This window comes from Polyodon spathula, chromosome 1 (assembly GCF_017654505.1).
Source record: "Polyodon spathula isolate WHYD16114869_AA chromosome 1, ASM1765450v1, whole genome shotgun sequence".
Lineage (NCBI taxonomy): Eukaryota > Metazoa > Chordata > Actinopteri > Acipenseriformes > Polyodontidae > Polyodon > Polyodon spathula.
The window spans coordinates 26,625,582-26,647,152 of record NC_054534.1 but is presented as its reverse complement, the minus strand read 5'-3'; the positions used below and the strand labels follow the sequence as shown (position 1 = coordinate 26,647,152).

Genomic DNA, 21,571 nt, shown 5'->3' with positions numbered 1-21,571 from the left:
TGCACTGACAGGCCTTGCGTACTGTACCGGGAGCATTTATAATGCCCTTTTCACTGAACAACTTCTGTTCAATTGTTATACGCCATTGACATCTACTTGGATTATATCATTAAATCAACCTTTGATTGAAGCAGCTTTTTACACTGTGGCAAAAAAAACATATTTGCTCATACAGGAGGAACACTCCTTAAATTAGTCCCCATCTCTGATTAAAAAATATCCCAGTGATGCGTATTTTCAATGAACAACAAGTCTGGTTTTATTTAGAATTTGGAACAGCAAAAGGATTTTTTGGAAGTCACATTAGACGACCGTAAATTAAACGGTTTTCCTTTTTGATAATGGTACCATATGGAAGTAAGAATTGCTAAGAACCAGATACGTACCCTGAACAACACCCCAGGGGTACTGTCTTGCCTTGGCCATTTTATTTCCAATCTTCAACTCTTCAGTGCTCCCCACAACAGCAAATGGAAGATGGACCTAGAGAGAGAGAGAGAGAGGAGGATGAATCAGTACTTCCTGTTTCAGTCAGCTATGTCAGGTTTACACTATAAAAACACAGTTGTGCAGTATGTTTTACAGTACACTGCACAATTTGTTTGGTTAATTGCAGGTTATATATTTGCACAACGCTTCAGTGTAAAATGAATACAGCTGTCTTAAGTAATCAGATTTCAAGCCTAGCTGAATGCTTGTATATTTTACTGTGGCTAATTATTTGCATTATCTGTGAAAGATCACAGTTACTGGTGCCAAAAATACATTTAGTACGACCAGTGAAGCCTGGAAGAAATTAACTACCCCGCCAAAAACATACAAAATACAACTTCAACACTATGCTTGGCAGCTTTTTGGCAGAAAGTGAAAAAAATATTGTTTGCATAGTGCGGATTCGGTTTTCGGTTTAGTCCTTTTTTTTTGCTTTACAATTTTATAAAATTCTAACCAGGAAAAATCTGTTAAGACTGAAGCAACAGTGTCCTGTCACGACAGCAGCCATACGGTATGTACAGGCAAAAACACGAAGCAAGAAACAGAAAATCCCATAATAAACACAACCAGAGCCATGCTGATTGTACACATGTGCTCTTCAAAGAATGATGACGTCAACAGGAAGGAAACCAGCAAAGACTGCCACAAGGAGGAGACTAGAATTGAAATATTTATTGTCCACAGATTCCTTCATATTCCCTCAGAACAGAAGCATAATTTGATACAAGAGTGTAGTTTGAGTAAGTCTGAAAAGAGAAGGGTTTATTGACACCCCTATACCTCTCAAGAAGCGAAACTCGAGAGCCAATCCTGCCCAGGTTTTTACTCCAAGCAGGTTCTAATGCAGTTAACTGAAGCTGCTATGAGGCAATTAACTAATTTAGGACCTGGCTGGAATAAAGACCAGGACTCGAATAGATTGAGGGCCAGTGTTGAGTACCACTAATCTACACTATTATCAACGTGACACAATGCATATGCAAAAAAAAAAAAACCAAAACACACAAACAGCTAACTCCAAAAACATGGAAGGGTTGACTATAAATAGGGGTCTACCTAAAATCACGATTTTGTGGAAATCATGAAATTGAGGGGTCACCACAAAATTCACCTCTTTTAGGGGCCAATGCATACCGGACAAGTACAGAGAGGAAAAAACAGAAACCTCATTTAAATGAACTACTGCACAAAGCAAGCCACGCAAACTGCGTATCTTCCTTCTACAGATAGGCCCTTTTTTTATCCCTCCGCCGTCCTGTGTGCATTACACTTAAGCAAAAACAAAAAACATCCACAAATAACATTTACAAAAAAATTATCCAAAGTGGTTAACGTTCTTGTTTACTATTCAAATGACAACAAGTTTTAAATCTGTCTATCAGTGTGTCTGCGCTGCTTTTCTGTGATCTGTACTGTGCAGTAGGGGGTGGGGCAAAGTTAAAATCTAGTTTTCAGCATTGGAGGTAAAATAGCAGAAATGGACGACAAAGCAAAAACAGCAAAGTATATTTTGGCGATTTATCGTGTCAAGATATTTCCCAAAGAAACTGTAAATGCACACTGAGGTAATTGTCTTGCAAATCTTAATGTGTCTTTGGAGAAAATACGATTCGGTCGCAATTTAGCTTCAGAATCACACATTAAACAAAAGGCTACTACAGAAACTGCTGAACAGAACAAAAATAAACAAACAGCTTTCAGAAACCAAACTGGAATACCCAAATTCTTTGTTTTGACTTGGTACTAATAAAATAAATAATATATAAATACATGGTATTTCTATCTAAACTCCATTTTGTACAGTACGTAAGAGAACATTTGAGCCAGATCGCTACAGAGTGGTTCTGCCAAGAGTTATTGCACACGACTCTCTTGTGACCTGTAAAGGCCCACTGAATTTAACAGACGGTCCTGCGAATGCTCCAGGCAGTACTTCCAAGTGCCGCAAATACCCAAACGCAGCACAGAATTTGGAAATCCATTTGTGTTCATGACGGCAAACCAATTATTAAATATGAAGGTGAATTAATTAGCAAACAAAGCAACGTTACAAGGCCTTGTGAATTACTAAGAATTATTTCCTGAGAATTCAGTATTAACTTGATTTACCTAAAGAAATACACAGATACAGCAAAAACATCAATGAAAAGCCTTACACTCATAGTGGCATTGATTTCTGCTACAGTCTCCTCGTCAGCTGGGAACTGGTAGATCTGTACTCCATTGCTGACCAGTTCACTCATGATTTTACTCTTAAACTTATGAAGCTCATTCTTGGCAATGGTATCCGCTTTGGCAATGATTGGGATTATATTCACCTGTAAAAAATAAAGAAACAAACTAATAAGTAGCCCTTTCAATTTACCCCTTAAGCTATTTCTTCGGCACATCGTCAAAAAGCAATCCCAATGCAAAACTCAGTAACCAGTTTCACAGGTCAAACTGAGTAATGAACTTTAATATAATTTGGATTTAAGCTAATGAGCAGAAAAGGCACTCTGCTGCCACTAATGTACTGCATTTGCAGAAATAATATATTACAATGGCAAGAAGTATTGTTTAGAAGAATAGCACACACTACTGTATAACCTTACTTACCTTTAGGCATGCAGCTGTCAGTCACTATGCATGAAATATTACAATACTGCATTTGCCCGACAAACCATTGCATTTATTTTGTTTCATCAAAATCACACATGTACATACGTTTCTTATGTATATAACAAAGTAAATGATCTGTAATACTGACACAATGTGCTGTGGAAAACCAATAAAAAGGGCACAAGATAAATACCAGTATGGTTCATATTATTCTAGTATAGAATAAATAGAAATAGGTAACAGACGTCATTATCCCTTTTAAAAAGGGATTTTAAAAGTTGAACAGGGCCATGGTCTCCAGTGTCTGAGGCGTGGTCTGGTGGCACTGCGCCCTGGCAGCCAGTGGCCTGTGATTTCTGTGGCTGACAGGTGAAAAACCTGCTGAGCAGAGCTGGCAGGAAGTAAAAGGGGGTCAGGGGACCTAACCCACCGAGACCTGTAGGAGTCCACGCTACACAACAAGCCACGCTGGGAGTGTATATATATACATATATGAGCAGGCCACATGTGCAGCAGACTGCAGGAAGTGATCTGTTTCAACAGAGGGCTGACGCACATTGGATTGTTTACCATTTCCAGAGAGGGATGATGAACAAGTATGTCGCCATCGCTGTACAAAACAAAAACTAGAGCCATCAGTTTCACGAAAAAGCAGATCACCGTGACTTCCAGCTGTCGCATGTTTACTTACACAACTTCCATTACTCTCAAGAATTTCTTGTAAAGAACGCTGCAATTAAGTTTTATCACCACTGGTGAAGCCGATAGTAAAATGGCAACATACATAGAGACATGCATTGAGGCTCCTCCTTAGGAGCCCCAGGCTGTAATACTCTCAATAATGTGTATGAAAGAATGTACTAACCTGGGTTAAACCACAACTGGATTCTCCAGGAACAATGTTTAAGTGTAATTTTGATTGATTAGTTGACACACTCGGGAGTAGAACATTCACTTTCATGGTTCATTATTCCCACGGTGTAGATGTTGCCTGTAAACTTTTGATGGCTACTGTACACAAGATATTTGGTATTTATCAATTAAACAAGAGCCAGAGTGCCAAATCTGTGAAAAGATGCCACTAAAGCACTGGGAAAAATACAGGTTACAGGCAGATATCCTTGCAGGTAAAAATCATACCTCCAGCCTCGAATTCTAAACATTTCTAAAGACAGTGAACAACTGCAGCAAACCCAGTGAAAAAAACCTCAGCGCGAGTCAAGCCTTTATGAATTAACATACAGCTGACAGTTATCGATTCAGATGTCTTCCTGTATGCATAAGCATGAGAAAGAGTACCATTCAAAAGCAGCATTCAGCATGTGAGCAGAGAAATTAGAGTACAAATGCTATATGGGTGTGCACAGCAGCAGAGAAGAAACTATACCAATACACTCTCCGTGTACAGATTGCACACAGAGAGTGGGGTTATTGAGAGGGAATTGCTTAATTACCTGGACTGAACAGTTAGTGCTGGAGTACTGTGTAAATGACAGTTTGTTATTCCCGTTGCAGGGCCTCAGCAATGTGAATATACATATCTTTTTCTATGCAGATCCTCTGCAGTTTGCCCCATGAATAACAATCAAGGAGAGGTGCTTTTCTTCACTGCCATGCCCGCACCACTTCTGCCCAATGGTGTTCCCAGCAATACAGTACTTTACGATTCACAACGGCTTATAGCAGACATGCTCAAAGGCATTTAGGAGAGTAAGGACCATATTCACTGCACAAACTGTAAGGTTACAGAACTATTCAGAAAAGAACTAGGGTGCACAAAGAAGGTTGCCGCCACTGTATCCCCGGCTGCCGGAAGATAGTCCATTTAATCTCATCTCCAGAGTTACTTATTTGAAGCTTTGTAACATAAGTGTTTTGTTTTCTTTTTATAGCACTTGAGTTAAATGCTGTATGAATATGGCCCTTGTTACTTAACAAGATCAACACTGCAAAAAAACTCCACTTAAAATTGGCAGACTGCTGCTGCAAAATTGGAAAATAACCCCTCAACACAGCAGACCAGCTAACAAATGATGATGCCCTAATAGTTTTTGTACGACTTATTTCCATAAACTGTAAAGACACAAACTACTTAAAATATTTATCGTAGGGCTTTCTTTTTTGCAAATTTAAAATATGTGCTAAAAAAGTGAAACTGAAAAAGAAAGGAGTCCTATCTGTAGAGTGCTCAGTGAAACGAGAACCTTGCAGAGTCAGACTCAGCAGTACCGGGCACAGCCTGGAATCAGAACAAAATGCTTTGTCCTCCTGCGTTCCGTCATTCCGTATTGCGATACATTCAGTACTTCAAGGGGACCAAGTTAAGTTCTGGAGGATACAGACCTACTTTACAAAAACACCACTCACAAGCAGGGGTGTATTATTATTTGATTTGCACCCCCCCAGATGTAGAGAACAATTCAAGGAACACACCTGCTAATCATATACTTAAATCTGCTAATCATATTTAAATATACCATCCATTACCTTGCTGTCTAGCTTCTTCATTGTAACGAGGTCAAGAGACTTTAGCGAGTGTCCAGTGGGGGCAATGAAGTACAGACAGGCGTGAATCCGGGAGTCGTGGTAATTAAATAAGGATCTCTTGATTTTCAGCTCCTCCTGCAGGTAGGCTTCAAACTGGGCATCAATGTATTCAACTATTGGTTTATAGCTAGAAAAGAAACACAAAGATCGTTGTATGTTACTTTGCACAATAGTATTTAATACTCGTTTAATATATACTGCTGTTACTTGATGCGTTACCCCAGACAGTGTTCCACCATCCTGTTTTTAAACCCTAGTAGGACAAGGGAGTATTTAAAAACAGACACACACCAGACGCAGAATAAGAAAAATAAAAACATCCCTAAATAAAAACCAAATGCCAAGGACACAAATATATACCTCCATTTCTCTGGCCAAAAACATTAAAACCCAAATGAGGTTGTGGATAAGAAATAGGGAGATATTTTATTTTACTACAGAGCATTTACCTACAGTATTAGATTTGTTCATTTTATTTTCGTCTTGTTAAAGATTTCATCACCCATTTTGCAAAAAGCTGTGTAACTAAAGTGAGTGGCAGTACAGGCATCACATGGCTGGTGAGGGAACAGGGCCAAGCATTTTCCAACCACCTGCTTAGTTCCGAGACGCTGTGAACTCTGCAGGCATTGAAATTACATTTCCAGGTCCTCACTGGCAGCCAGCAGACCTGCATTTGATCTGTATTCCTTTTGGCAGAACACAGCTGTAGAAAAGGAGCACTAGTTACAAAGCATAAGGAACAGGAGCACCATGTCCTGTAATGCCCTGATATTATACCCTCAGAGCAGTCAGTTAAGGACTAATTGAGAAAATGTCAAGCATTTCAAGACAGTCACAACCCAATAGCAAAGAACAATCTTACAACAGTCGTCCGTTCATTACTAACCACAGATCACAAAATGGATGGTCTTAAATATTATCAGACATGGCCATACAAAATCCACACCCCATATTAAATTACTACATATATATATATATTTACCTATCTTCTTTGTTAATCTGGTCGCCAAATCCCACCGTGTCAACGGTTGTCAGTTTTAGACGCACGTTGCTTTCCTGGAGTTCATAACTCTGTGCTTTTAACCGGACCCCGGGCTCGTTGTGAGAAGCGGGATCGCCTTCAAACTTGGTGTTGAACAGCGTGTCCATCAAGGTCGATTTGCCAATACCGGTCTCCCCTGGTCATATAGCAAGGAAGGAATACAAGGTTAATACCAAGAAAAGCTGGAGATCCTTCAGACATTGGACAAACAGGAAAGACAGTACTTGAGTGCAGAAGGCAGCATACAGACCAACAGCTTGGTCAGTATTATAATTTTTAACAGTGCTTTTCTAAAGTAACACTAAACACAAATCTATATTCTACAATATTACTGTGCCTCTGTGAGCAGCAAATGGTAGCCAGTTAGGAGACTTACATAAAAAGAAGGTGATTTAACAACAAAACCATGGCATAGTAGTGATGAACTGTGCATTGGTGATGCATATGTATTACTATCAGCTTGTAGAGAACAGAGCTGCTTTCATGATGAAACAAACAATTCCCTTCAAAATGGCCGATTCCTGATGCTAATTAATTGGTTCCAGATGAATTTTAAGACGCTGCACGCTGTGCCAGCAAAAGCCATGTGATTTACTCCAGGAACAACCCTCCCCATTAGTCATGGTCTTATGACTAGCACTTAAAACTAAAGATTATGCAAACTGTAGCCCCATTTGTCAGGCAATGGGCTGAGTAATAGAATACCAGAAAGAGAATCTACTAGAAACTTAGCTTCATTACCTGTCTAATTTACAGCTCACAGACTGATTCAAAATAAAATGAGCAAATGATTGATTACCATATGAAATCATCTAGGAATATGGCTCATCACAGCTCTGTTACACTCCCTCCCCCTCATGACGTGATTATTTTACTTAAACCTTTCCAGTGCAGATATAACCATTATGTAACAAAAACATTGTGTTCAAATCAAGACAGTGGCTCGGGTTTTGAAGTGGAATTACAGAAAATGTGGCAGCAATCACCCATAAAACAACACTTGGTTTGGGATTTATCGGCTACAGGAATGTACTTATCCACTATCCTGCAGCGCTGCAGGCTCAGCAGCACCAGTACACTGCTTTGCTAGATAACCAAAAGGGACAATGGTCTTTACTCTTGCCAAGTCGGTTGCTTCTTATTCTGCCTTTAAACATCATCCCTCCCTAGACCAGCACTCACAAGCCAGGTAGCAAGATTTATTTATAAAACACATTTATGCAATAAAACAAGACCTGGGTTTTACAGAGCTGGTTTGAAACCATCAACGTAAGTACTCCTAAAAGACATGGGAGGCAGGGAGGGGATACGAGGTAGGTGTGCTTTGACAACAGCAGTTTGAAATATGGGCTCAACTTGCAAACATTTACACAAGGTGGGGGGGACACCACAGAGAGCCAATATGCTGCCTGAGAATTTAAAAGTGATGCAACATCTAACTAGGGAGCTAGGTATGGCACAGCAGACCTGGGATCAAATCCAGTTCAGGCTACAAGTGAAATGAGTCAGATGATCTCAACTTAGCCACTACGCTAATGAGCAAAATTCTGATTCAGTGGGACCAACAACCCAGTAGGATGTTCAGGATGCTCTTCAATTGATATAAGGTTAAACCGGGAGGCACCCTTGGTGCAATGCTAGCACTGTGCCAGATAGTATACAGTGCCATTGTTCTTTCTAGCCGGTAAATTATTATTAAACGTGTGGTCTTCTGTGTAACTGGGTTTTGATAAATACGTTTAAATCTTAAAAGGAAACAACAGTAGGGCTTTAGTAGAGGATACCAAAGTTGTTCATATCCCTCCCCCACCCCAGTTATACAATGACCATTTCGTGTCATCTTGTTTTAGGCATGGAAGTACAATCTCCTCTGGCACAAAAGGTCACTGACTAAACCCCAGCCAAATGATTTACTTTGCACAGCCACCTGATTCAGCTACTACCACCAGCTCCACCTCCACCCCCATCACCAAGTGACACAGAGACGTCATCTGTTTTCAGATATTAAAGAAATACGGATCTGCTGTGCTGATGAGAAAAAAAACAAACTATCATGTTTTTCATGGTGATTGCACATGCCTGCTCCTACGTTTACCCAGAATAAGTATACACAATTATTAGATACTTACTCCTACTTCCCACCCTTGAATTTGATGCTATAGGTCTGGCTAGACAAAGATACTTCACATGAGAAAGGGGCTGAGCTAATTGACCCCGAGGGTTAAACACTGTCTGCTGTGTTTTTACAGTGTCAGCCATGTGTTTCATTATGTAGGAGATCATCGGTTTGTAGTTCTCTCCTCTTCTGCCCTTGGCAGGATTCACTTTGAGTCATGGTTATTTAGGAAATGTACAGGTTGCTCAGCTGCCTCACAGGCATTACTTGGAAGTCTCTGACAAGTCCACTTCACTGCACTAGACAGACATTATTCTCTTCAGTGGCCTGTTCCTACTGCTTCCTTTTGTACAGTTTATTAGCAAGACCACAATTAAAAGGCAATTTTACCACCAATCACTTCTAAACTTTGTACGCAATCTTAAGAGCTGGAATTTGTGATCTCTAGACTCAGCTGGCTGCTATGGCATTCAAATTCATTCACCTTGGAAAATTCTTGTGGACTAAAGCAACAATATTGGGGGATAAACAAGCTTATTTCAAAGGTTAATTTTTACTCTGCATGGCAACTGGATAGTTTAACTGTGTCAAAGTTCATGTCTAAATAGTTTTTGAATTTAGAAATAGATTAGATGCTGATGCAGGGTTTCCTGGTCCTCTTGATACACATCTGAATAAAAATAATAAATGATGAATACTGCCCACAAAAAACCAGCACATTGACATTTCAGTAGCTGCTGTGTACTACAGGACAGGGTCTGATCCGTGGCTGGTACAAATCTTTGTTTTTTTCTATAAAACTTCATTTTTAAACACAGAAAGTGTTTGTTCCATTTTTACGAGACAACAGTATTCTCCTCCTGTTTGACATGAACAGATCTTAAACACAGGGTTGTGGAATCATATCATGGAAACCTGTTAACAGAAGGTTTTGTCCTACACTTAAAACACTTTTCCCCATGCTGACAGTGATGTCACCAGCCGCCAATTCCTTAGAATCATTTATTACAACCCACTAATAAGCCTGCATTTAAAAAAACGCAGAGAATGAACCTCAAATAAACCTGCCCACTCGCACAGCCCTGATGACACACTTCTGTTACGCAACTGTGAAATCCTGCTATTTATAGAGATTGAAGAATCTCCAGGATGCCCCACGACACCACCCCCCAAACACACACACAGAGTAAAGGGTGTTCGGTTTGGCATAGACTGTCAGATATTTAAATAAATGCATTAAAAAAATAATTAAATGTATTATATCATAGAGCGATTCCTGTTCATGCCCTGGGGAAATCAATTTTGTCCAAAATAGGCAATGGAGCTTTGACAAGAATGCTGACTATTACTAATATTAAAAAGGAGGCACAGTACATTTTCTACTGGCCGCTGTAACACCAGTATGAGGAGTCAACTCTTAGCTATCACAAAGGCCAGTTGATGTAGGTGTTCTATCACAAAAGCAAAGTTGAGGCTTTGTTTTAATACTGTTAACATGAATTGCACTTCATGTAGTACATCACACTTGTAAATGACTGCCTGACAGAATAGTAACTCCAGGTTCTAAAAGGGAGATAAAGGGTTAAATCTGTTTATTCACGGCTCTGGCAGTACTTACCCACACAAAGGATGTTGAAACAGAAACCCTGCGTTGTGGATTTGTTGACCAGTTGATCTGGAAGACTGTCGAAGCCAACATGACCAGATAAAGTCAAGTTCCGCAGATCTTCACTCTGAGATTGAAAACACACAGGAGATGCACACATCAGACTTAAAATCATCATAAAACTGCTACAAAAGTACAACTGGAAGATAAACCACCCTCAGTAAACCTTACTGGAACCCCTTTCTCTCAAAGCTAATGTTCCATTTATACAAATATGACTTCCTTGGTGTGTTTATAAAAGTAGCCTCCTGTGCACTCTATACGCATCTCTGACCTAGTACTAATTAGTCCAAGTCAGTTCCTCATTGCCGAGTTCCCAGAGATGGGATCCACACAGCAGGGAGTCACTCCTCTCAAAGACAGGGTTATGATAACTCCCTGGGAAAGAGTTAATCTAACTGCAATTCCTCTCACAAAGACTGCAGCAATGCTATTCAAGACAGCCCATGGCTAAAGTTCATTCCCTTTCAAGAATGTGTTGGAATAGATTCTCATCATTTGTATTTGAAGTTTTCAAACTTAATAAAAAAAAAAGTTGTGCATTGAAGCTCAATACGTTATATAGGAGAGACCTCTGCTGCAGAAGGGAAGGGGCTGTAGTGTACAAGCACACATGCAATAACACAGAGGATTCACAACAGACAATAAATAGCTTCCCATTCCTGGATTGAAATTTCAAGTCATAGGGCTAACGCATCCTTACAGTAAAGTAAAGCCCTTCGGTAGTGCTGTATCTGCTGCTCAAGGGTTCGGATAGTACAGTCATGTGTCTCATTTGATACATATGTAAAATAGCAAAGGTTTTTCCTAGTTTTACATACTAGGCAGCGGATTCTGGTCATTTTGCAAAATAGGAAATAGGGTTCTTTTTTCAGTAACTGGTATATCTTTTTTATTTTCACAGACATGACTGAATTTAAGTTGACATGATTTTAGGTTGATGGGGTTGAGGGCTTAGTTAAATTGAACCCGTTTTTTTTTGGAGGGTAGTATATGTATGACTATAGCTCCAATCATAAGGGGCAATGTCCCAACAACCCTACTGGGTTCAGTACTCACTCATGCACCATTATCTATGGAAAGATGAACAATCTGTTTTCAGGAACTTTACTTTATTTTCAGGATAAAGTCACTCCCTCTTGCTGGCACTACTGAGGCACTAACATTGTTGAAAAAAAAATTAATTAAAAAAATAAGAGTTTCAGAGTCAGCATTACGCATGACAGCTGCCCATCACGGCTTTGTGTAATCTGCAATATCGCAAAAAAATCTGCAATGAAACCCGATTCAGTGGCATGCTTTACTTGGATTCGTTTCAATCAGCACTCCGGCTGAAGCCCAAGCACCACATTCTCATGGAACACAGAGACCTAACATCCTTGAATTCCGTTGATCATGAACTAATCTTTAAACAAACATTTTCAAAAGTTATTTCCAAGCGACTTGTATTTCACATAAGGAATGTGTATACTTCGCAAATACAGGGAATTTAAAAGTAAAGCTACAGATATTGAGCATTCGGATCACAAGTGCCTAATCAAACATGTTTAAACAAAAAAAAAAGCACAATTAAATAAATAAATAAAAATTTGAAAGTATGAACATTCAAAGTTGATTTTAATACAGACTACTGTACCAATTTAAAATAAAAAGTCAGATTCCATTTATGGCAAAATAGTAAGTTTGTAAAATGTCCCCCGTCCATCCCCTACATCTGTATGAAATTAGTGATCAGTATCTTCATAAGACACATGCACCTTCTTAAACCCGCTGAGCTATACAATATAATTCTTTGACAGACTCAAAAAAAATAAAATAGTAATAATTCAGAGTTTCACTTGGGTTCTCGGAAATCTCTCTCTATATATAATCTTGAATCAATAAATGATGAAAGCTTGAAGTAAAAAAAATGCACAAAAATTCTTGGGTATCAATTGATTTTAAAATGTAAACACTAAGCTACTTTACAGAACTTAATAGTAAAAGAGCAATCCAAAGTTTTTATTATAAATTTATAAAAAATAAAAAGAAGAACTATCACCACATTATCCCTCGGGGGCACCACAGAAGAGCGTTCCTGATTGGTCACGTAAACTCCAGTGCAGTTTGAAAGAAGAATGAACCACACTGGACAGTCACTGCAATAAAGCTGACAATACAGGGAAACTGCACAAAGGCTGCTGTAGGAGGAGTGCTCTTACTACTAAGGGTATATGATTCAATCTTACAGATTTCTACTACAGCAGATTAATGATTCAAAAGGGTTAAAAAAACAAGGCCTTTTTGTAACTGGATGACAATTAACAGAATAGACATTTTCCCTTAAGGGTTTTCCCCTTTTTTATCCCTCACATTTGTAAATATCACAATTTACTGTAATGACCATAAGCAACAGCTGATTTAGTGACAGTATACTGGAGCCTACTTCTTTGTGGAGACTTGCAGTTTTAGGAAGCAATTATCCAGGAATCACAGACCCTCCTCCCAGCCCTATTACTGAAACAATCAGGTGGCAGGAATAAGGTATAATTTGAGTTGTTAATGTAGTGAGAAGGGGGAAACAATATTTAAAAGGTGTTCCGACTCCTGGCACCTAATCATTTAAAACAATTTACTTCAGGGTATTTCTGAAATGTGGGACTGGATACTGGGTTAGTGGGAGTTTCTAACTGTGCATCATATAACTGGATATTAAGCCTGGAAATTATGTTTATGGCCTTAAGACTGCACATTACTACAATAACCTTTGAAACTTTACTCTTTCTAGTTCAAGAATAAAACTCATAACTCAGGAGGGCAGAGTGCTTTATTCCAACTATATAAAATCGACATGGATAAAGACAAACTAAAACTGACCATGGGAAAAAAAAAAAAACATTGCACCGCAAAAACAAACAAACAAACAACACCCACCCCACTTTTAAAAAGGGACTTTCCTAGCCTTCTCTACTGCATTCAATTCTGGTCCCCACATTATGAAAAGAAGTCTGTGGCTCTGGATAGAAACCGAACAAACCTCCCTGGGCTAAGAGACAGGAGTTATGCAGACAGGTCAAGGGAATCTCAATCTATTTAGCCAACAACAAAGAAAGGTTAGAGGCGAGTTTTTAAAGTCCTAAAAGGAATTGATAGGTGTTACACTCGTCACTTTTTCATGTACAACACAAGAGACCAGGTCTAGAAGACACAGATGGAAGTTGAAAGGAGACACATTTTACAGAGGATGGTGGGTGTATAGAATTGGGCACCAGCCATGTTGTTGCTGCTGTGTCATTAGGATCATTTAAAAAGACATCTTGACGAGGCTTGGGATCAATTGGTCACTAGCGACCGGACGAGCTATGCTGAACCAAATGGCCTTCTCGTTTCTAACTGTTCTCGTGTGCATTCCACTGAATCTTGTAAACTCCATTTCTTAATGACATCAATGTGACAAACAAGCGTGAAGGAATGCCAGGGCCCAGCAGCTGGGTAAACAGTCTTCACATGTTACACATTTCACTGGCCTAAAATACTGCATAAACACCAATTACTCAACCTGTATGTCCTTGGCACAAACACAGTACTAAACACAACACTGCGAGCCAGAAGAAACCCGCGAGAAAATGCTCCAAATTCTGTGGGACATTTAGATTGAATTCCAAGGAAAATATGTAGAAACTACCAATAAATTAAACCACTGGCGTTTTTAACATGGCTTTCCCACAAAAATATATGCATGATAAATAACAGTGATAACCAAAGTTTTAAATACATTTTCTTACTTAAGGGAGTTATACTTGAATACAACTATATACAGTACATTTATGATTGGGAAGTGTATGCTACATATGTATGACCTGTTCACAAACAACTGAGACTGCAGGATTGCAATTCTGCTACCACACATCGTATCCCCTGCAGACAGTCAGAAGAACACAGCCTATTTCCTAGAATAAATTATGCAATTAATTAAACATTTCTCTAGAGGGAGTATGAAAACCCTTTTAGGTAGTCACCAGTTCTTCTATTGAAACGTTTCTATGAGCCAGCGTGCAGTCCACACTGCCTGCTGAAACAGTGAAGGAGGGATAATAAAAGCATGCTGGATTAGGACCAGAAGTAGACGGGGAGGGGGGGTCGACGGGACAGGGGGGCGGCGGAACATGATTTAGGTCAAGATGATAGAAACATGGTATTAACTACAAACAGAAAGTTGGTAAACAGGTCACAAGGCTCTTAAACACTGCAGCATCTTAATACTGAACGGACTGAATTAAAACTAGCAAGCTGCACAGGTCTCTGAAAATAAAGTGTAGATTGACAAATCTGTATGTGAACTTGCAGTATCAGTTGCCTAGTGCATGGGCAATGAGGTTTCTTTCGTCTGTCACATTTCCACCAGCACCTTTAAAACAAGTCTGAGTGTAAAACTAAACCTGCTCTTTCTCCCAACCTGGGGCTGCGGATGGTTCCATCTGTAGTCTACAATCCAGTCTGTGACCAGACTTGGCACAAAGATAGATCCTCTAGAAGTGTCTAGTATTTCCATGCACCTACCTCCAATATTTCACAGATAGCAAAAATAATGAATAGCAAGCACTCTGTTGTACTCCTAGTATACAAGGAGCTATAGGGTAAAGAAAAGGCCAATTCACTGTGCTGAAGGGGTAAGTTAACATGCCTCCTGTGCTATCTTGTGTTGAACAGATGCTATGTTGAGGAGCAGCGTGGGTGGCGGCGGACGGAACACCTGTTCTGAGGCTTCACACTGTTTTGGTTGTTATCATAAAGTGCTGAAATAAACATTCAGCAGTTATGAGTGCATTATCCCCCTGATCACAAATGATTTTCAAATTAAACAGATTTGAGTGTTAAATTAAGTGTTTGGACAAGGAGATTTCACGCAAGTGATCTCATGCTCTAAATAGGTCTCGACCCCTCTATCAAGTTGAAGTGATTTGAAACCGGCTATCAACTACATCGAATTCACTCTTTAAATAGGAAAAGGTAGCAACCTCAAAAAGAATAAATTACAAAGCTAAACAAACTTACAATTCTTTTTTTGATTTTAATTACCCCCCCCCCCCCCCCGTACTGTATATCTGGAACATTCACCCAAATCAAACTGAATTATGGGGGAAATGGGAGCCATAACCTTACCGTGTAAGCAATTCTGTATTAGAATAGGTTGTGTTATAACGGGGTAGCACTCTGTGTGTGTAAATATAAAAAAATATATATATATATATATATATATATATATATATATATATATAGGGATGGATGAGAGAGAGAGAGAGAGAGAGAGAAATCTAATATCGTTTGTCACTTGTTATGAATTAGAAAGATTAAATCACATTGTGTTTTGGGGCAGATTGAAAGTATTATTAAAGTGATACATTATAAAAGTACAGTTTATCACGTCAACATTTTTTAAGTAATGAATAATTTTTTTGCCTACAATTAATTGAACTACACATTTCTATCTGTACTGTATGTCACATGCGGCCTGCATTTCCATTATTTCTTAGTTAATTTTGCGGTCGTGTGTTTTTGTTGCAGACCGTGACAGTGTGGTTTCAGTTTATTTCTTGCCCTTGTTTGGTGCTGGAATCCTATTGCAGTGCTGCCAGCACACATGAAGAGGGAGGTGCCCTTGGCGTGGTCCATGTGACTTCCTCTCTCTCACATAGACACTGCCCTGCCAGAGGTCCTGGGGGCTGGCTGTGCTGTTACAGCTGGGACTCCATTTACACTCCCAGTTACATTCCACTCCTTGCTCCCCTCATGCCAAGCTGCGGTAGCCGGAGAAAAAATTAAAAAAAGGGATGGAAAATGCAACCCATCACTTGTAAGAAAATGTTAAGATGGGATTATTTTTTTTGTGACCAACGCCCAGTTCTAATGGAAAACATGCTCAAAAAGACACTTTAGAAACCAACCTTGTCTAATTTTGCTTCCTAAGTTCCCAGACAGTGGTATAGCTATAGACTATATTATTGAGAAAAACAAAAAAGTTATTCAAAATAATTTATTGACTGCCGTGCGAAACAGGTTTTACTTGTAACCGAGAAATAACGAAAAACACAATCTAATCTCTAACTTGTAAAATAGGAAACAGACACTTAAGAGGGGTATACACTTATAATTACTGACGCGACATAGAGTCCTGCAGCCAGACAGCAACATTCCCTGGTCATTTCTTATCTTTTATTATTATATCCTTCCTCAGTCCACCGTTGCATTCAATGACTCAAAGTGATAATGACTGACTGCGGGCGGGGGCCCCCCACCCCACCCCCCCGACAGTGTGTTAGCGTCGTGGACCTTCTGAACCTTCACAGTCGTTTTCCTTTCTACTGTTTACTAAGACTAAGGAAACGGTAATGGGGTGGCTGTCCGAGACGGTGATCGGTGAGGTTGTCAAAACAGGGATTAGAGTTGTTGGCACAACCCAGTTCTACAAATGGATACAAACACCACTGTGGTGTATTGTGGCAGTTTGAACAGCTCTGGATCGTTGCACTTCTCTTCTGAAGTACAGTCACGATCATGTAGTTGATGATGTTATAATGATTAAGTAGGTATGCACAGCCACCATTATATAGACTAATATAAAAGGAAGAGACAGAACAATGACATGTACCATATGTTGAACTGCTGTAGTTTTGCTGGGTTATAGTGTTGTCATGCAAGCACTTGCTACCTGTGCATCGTATGAAACTTTCTCTAGCAGACATCCTTCTTGGATGTAAGCCCTCTGCCGTTAATTATAATTTTGCTGGAGGACTGCAGGGAGCTGGTTTGCTCACATTGCGCTACATACATTCAGAACACGTCAAACGCATTATTTGTAGCTGGAAGGCAGGAACAGCCTGTGCAATTACTCACATGCCACTAGAACTTCAATCCCTCAGGTATGTTTTAGATTTTTGCAATTCCACACAACAATAATACCATGGAATGACCAATCTGACAGTCTGAGCAACTTTTTGAAAAAGGTTTTATTGTCACAGACCTAATACTATAAGCTATACTGATGAAGGCATGTGACAATGATTCTTGGTGTTAGATCTCCCTCCCAACCTGTGAGGGAGCCGTGTAAAGGGAACAAAGTACCCTGGACTAAATGGCATGACAACTTATTCCCAGGGATAGGTGGAAGTCGTCCATCTAGAAAAGAGGCGGAGCTACGGTTCCCTGAACTCAACGACCCGGACAGGAAACGGCGTGGCATCCGTGGATTGGAGGAGCAGATGTGCTGGTTAACTAAGGGGTCATGATGGAGGGTATAAATAGGGGACATAGTGGAAGTGATCTGTTGCTTTGTAAATGGTTGGAAACAACCTAGGAGACCCTGTGTTACGAGAAACTTGAGTGTTGTGTTTGTCTAGTAAAAACTGTTTGTTATTTAGACTACTAAAACGAGCCGGAGCTGTAGCCGAAGGCCAGCATCAAACCCGGAAACCAGCACTTCCCTTTGTTTCACGGAGAACTGTCTTTGTACCACGAGCACTAATTCACTCACTTATGTACCTGTGTCTGTGTTTTGTGTTATGTGTTCACAACAGTATTTTTTACAGGTGTTTCCCGTCAGGCTCTGAACATTGTTAATTCAATAAACACCCTTGCGCCTGGATAGCGTTGTCGATCTGTTTCTTCTGCACTGCTGTGTTGCCTTCACCTGCACTCACTTACCCACTTTGCTACAAGGCACTAGCCACGTGAAGCTTAACATGCTCTACTGCACTATGCTTTGAGGTGTTAACCACAGACCGAGCATGCAGATTCTGGACCAGACTGACCACTAAAACTTCAGCACTGCAATTAACCAGACCTTGTCTTTGGTACGCCACAATATAATTTTTGTTTTACTTATTTTCGTATAACATCATTGAACCTATTTAATTACTTATAGTGGGGTTGTCTTTTTGCAAAGTTTAGTTCAGTTTATCCAACATTAAAACTGTATAGTTCTGTCACATTACTTTACGTGTGTGGCTCTCACTAACTTTGCTGTGCAGAATAAATGTTTTATTTATTTATTTATTTATTTATTTTTAATGTGTAAATATCAGGACTTTAGCATCGGGACTGTCCCGACCATTAGGAACTGCTGGCATCATGTATGTATAAAGAACTCCTTTTCACTGGGGGTAGGGCAGTGGCACTGGAACAATTTTTAAAGTGGGGGTGCTGAAAGCCATTTAACAAAACTGTAACCCCTGTATATGATGGAAGCCATGCAAAGCCAGGGGGTGCTGCCACACCCCCAGCACCCCTAGTTCCAGAGCCCATGGGGTACGGTAGTGTATTGTACGGTACTTTGTAATAACTGTAAACCGCACTGGATAACAGCGTCTGCTACATAAATACTGTCTTATTTTAATTATTTGGAAAATAATTTTGTTTTTCAATGTTTGTCATGAAAACCGAGAAGATTAGTTGGAATAAACCTACCCTATTGGCCAATCATCCCCACAACGAGTCTTGCTTCACAATTACAGCACAGTCAATTGAACCCGCCCTCGTACGATTGATTGGTCACTTCATGGGGAAAAACCCTGCCCCCTCACGTGATTGACAACCTTTAAAGAAGTCTTCGTTTGCCACATGAAATTGAAAGATCATTTACCAAATGAAACCGAACGATCATTTGGCAAACAGCTTTATGATTAAGTATTAAACAAATTAATTTTGAAATGAACTTAAGAATTGACAAATTAATTTTAATAATTTATGAATTGATAAATTAATTTAAGAATTAAAGATTTAATTTGGACCCTTACAGCTCCATAAAAACACATACGTGGTTGTACAGTAGTTCAAAGTAACATTGCAGTTAAAATGGAAGACTCTTTCTTAATGCCTACTCAATTACAGATTTTACACTAATTTACCCCGTGAAAATACATACTACTGTCTGTGTTAATTATAGGGCAAGCTTTGTGGGTGGGAGTAACTTCATCTAGAGCGCTCTCAGTTCTCGCAGAGTGGCACATTAGACAGGGCGAAGCACTTCACACATGGGCGGCGCGAACCCGGGTCCTCTCGCACTGAAACAGAGCGCAGATACCGCTGTACAGGAGAGCCGGCTCCGCCGCATGTGTGTGGATTGCCTCGCCCTGTGCAATGCGCCTGCCTGCGGGAACAGGTTCGTTACATTGGTGTCAGAAGTGGACTCAGGTACCCCGGCACGCACTGTTACCTTGAAATGAATGAGGTTTCAGAGATTCCTGGTAACTATTTAACAGTTGTATTAGAAGGGTCATCACGTTACAAGTAATGCAAAAGCACTCTACAGCACTATATACAGTACAGAGGTATCATCATCTATGAGATGACCAAGAGATATTAGACCATTTTACCAAAAACCTGCAATGCTTTCATTCATCTCCGCATATCGCATATGATGTCTAAATACAAGAAACTAAATGATGTTGCCAAAGCCTAAACTATGTACCGATAGTTGATTGATTACTGTGCTGATCAGAAGACCAACGCCCTCAGACACCGTCTAGCGAGCACATCCTGGTCAGCTGTCTGGCCTGCTGCTTTATTTATTTAACATAATAGATCAGAGCTGACACCACAAAGTATCCAAACACGGCACTCACAGAAGTGAGGCAATCTTGTGAAGCAATTAGCACACTACTTTGACATTTTAGTTCAAGTGTTTGCGCTGCCAAGGATAATATACTGTACATTATAACCACAAGACATGTACAAATACAACTCCAGAAGGGGGGGAAAAAAAAGGTTTGGGATGTTGCTTGATTATGCAGATGACCAAACAAACCGGTTGCAAAAGAAAATGTGTTTTTTAAACATGTATCGATTACAATAATGCATTCTCAGTAGAGCTGAATTTTGTAACCAATCCCATCATTAAACTGATTAAATGTATACTTGATCTGTGTAATTAAACTTGCTGTAGCTTATTTACATTTCCAATAAAAATCTAAAAACTTATATAAATCCACCCACGCACACCCACACTGTTCTTTCCACTAAAGCAGGCACACAGAGTATCCTTCATCAGTACCGCAAGCTTCCAAAATAGAAGAGAACGGGTGAGGCGACTTCATCTGGTCCAGCATAGTACCAATTTGCAAAACAGAAAGCTATGTCTGTAGCTTTACGAAATTAACTAAATAAAGTCCGACTGCACTATACTAAATGTTCAAACAAATATCAAGCCACCCATCCAGTCGGTGTATATATATATATATATATATATATATATATGCATAATTCCTCTATGCTAGTTTGGAGGGTACACCTCCCGTCTAATCCGACACATTTTTTACATTTGTTTTGAACAAAAAATTATATTCTAGCGAGTTTAATGTCCTTTTAAACAAATGATATTACAACCTAAGATAAAAGGTGAGAGATACCCCTAATCTATCGCAAGCTCTGCAGTTCAAGCCTTTTCTAGTACAGTCTCTGTATGATCTAGCTTTGAAGAATAAATAAATAACTACCAACAATTAACGTCAAAGATCCGCAATCATTAATACAAACAAGAACAAAAACAAAAAAAGGCTTTAGAATTAATTTATAGATCCGCATACATATTGGCTGCATAGGTATCGTTTACTCAAGTAAAACAATTAGACATGCATCTAAGCATAACTATTGTGCAGAATGTTACATGACATAGTGCATAATGAATGGCCACCCTTACCATTAAAATATTAACACTAGCATGTTACTTTACGCACTGATAATCAGGTAGCATTATTTAACGAAGAACAGTACTTACAGGTTTACTTCCAACAGCAACAGACATTTTTTTTTTTTTACAATTTTTTTTTTTTTTTTTTTAAAACGTGCGCCACTTCAAATAATTCCTATGTGAGCATCAGCTTCGCACGATTTCAACTAGATCAACATGGCCCCTGCGCAGTAACGCAAACTTTCCGCTTCGAATAGTAGGGGGGTCCAATTACAGCTATATTTATTGACAGGGGTGCATACATTCATTATGAACTAAAAAACTACTTTTTAAGTTAGTGCAGGTGTTATTATTTGCTTTCGTTAGAGATCTTGACGCAGTGTTTTCAGAATCACTGGACTTCGTGTTCAAGCGTGCCTTTGTCTCCCCCGTTCACCT

The 21,571-nt window shown here is 39.5% G+C and overlaps 1 protein-coding gene across 2 annotated transcripts in view; it reads right to left on the bottom strand.

Annotated features, from left to right (window-relative positions):
* The window catches only part of LOC121316318 (septin-11), a 36,919-nt gene extending 15,348 nt beyond the window's left edge, over positions 1–21,571 (bottom strand). For both annotated transcript variants that reach the window (XM_041251373.1, XM_041251381.1), the window contains exons 1-6: positions 21,221–21,571; positions 10,423–10,537; positions 6,629–6,824; positions 5,584–5,770; positions 2,652–2,813; positions 387–483 (exon numbers count right to left, since the gene is read on the bottom strand). In XM_041251373.1, the coding sequence (XP_041107307.1) occupies positions 387–483; positions 2,652–2,813; positions 5,584–5,770; positions 6,629–6,824; positions 10,423–10,537; positions 21,221–21,247 (784 nt within the window). In that variant the 5' untranslated portion in view covers positions 21,248–21,571. The remainder of the gene's footprint in view (positions 1–386; positions 484–2,651; positions 2,814–5,583; positions 5,771–6,628; positions 6,825–10,422; positions 10,538–21,220) is intronic.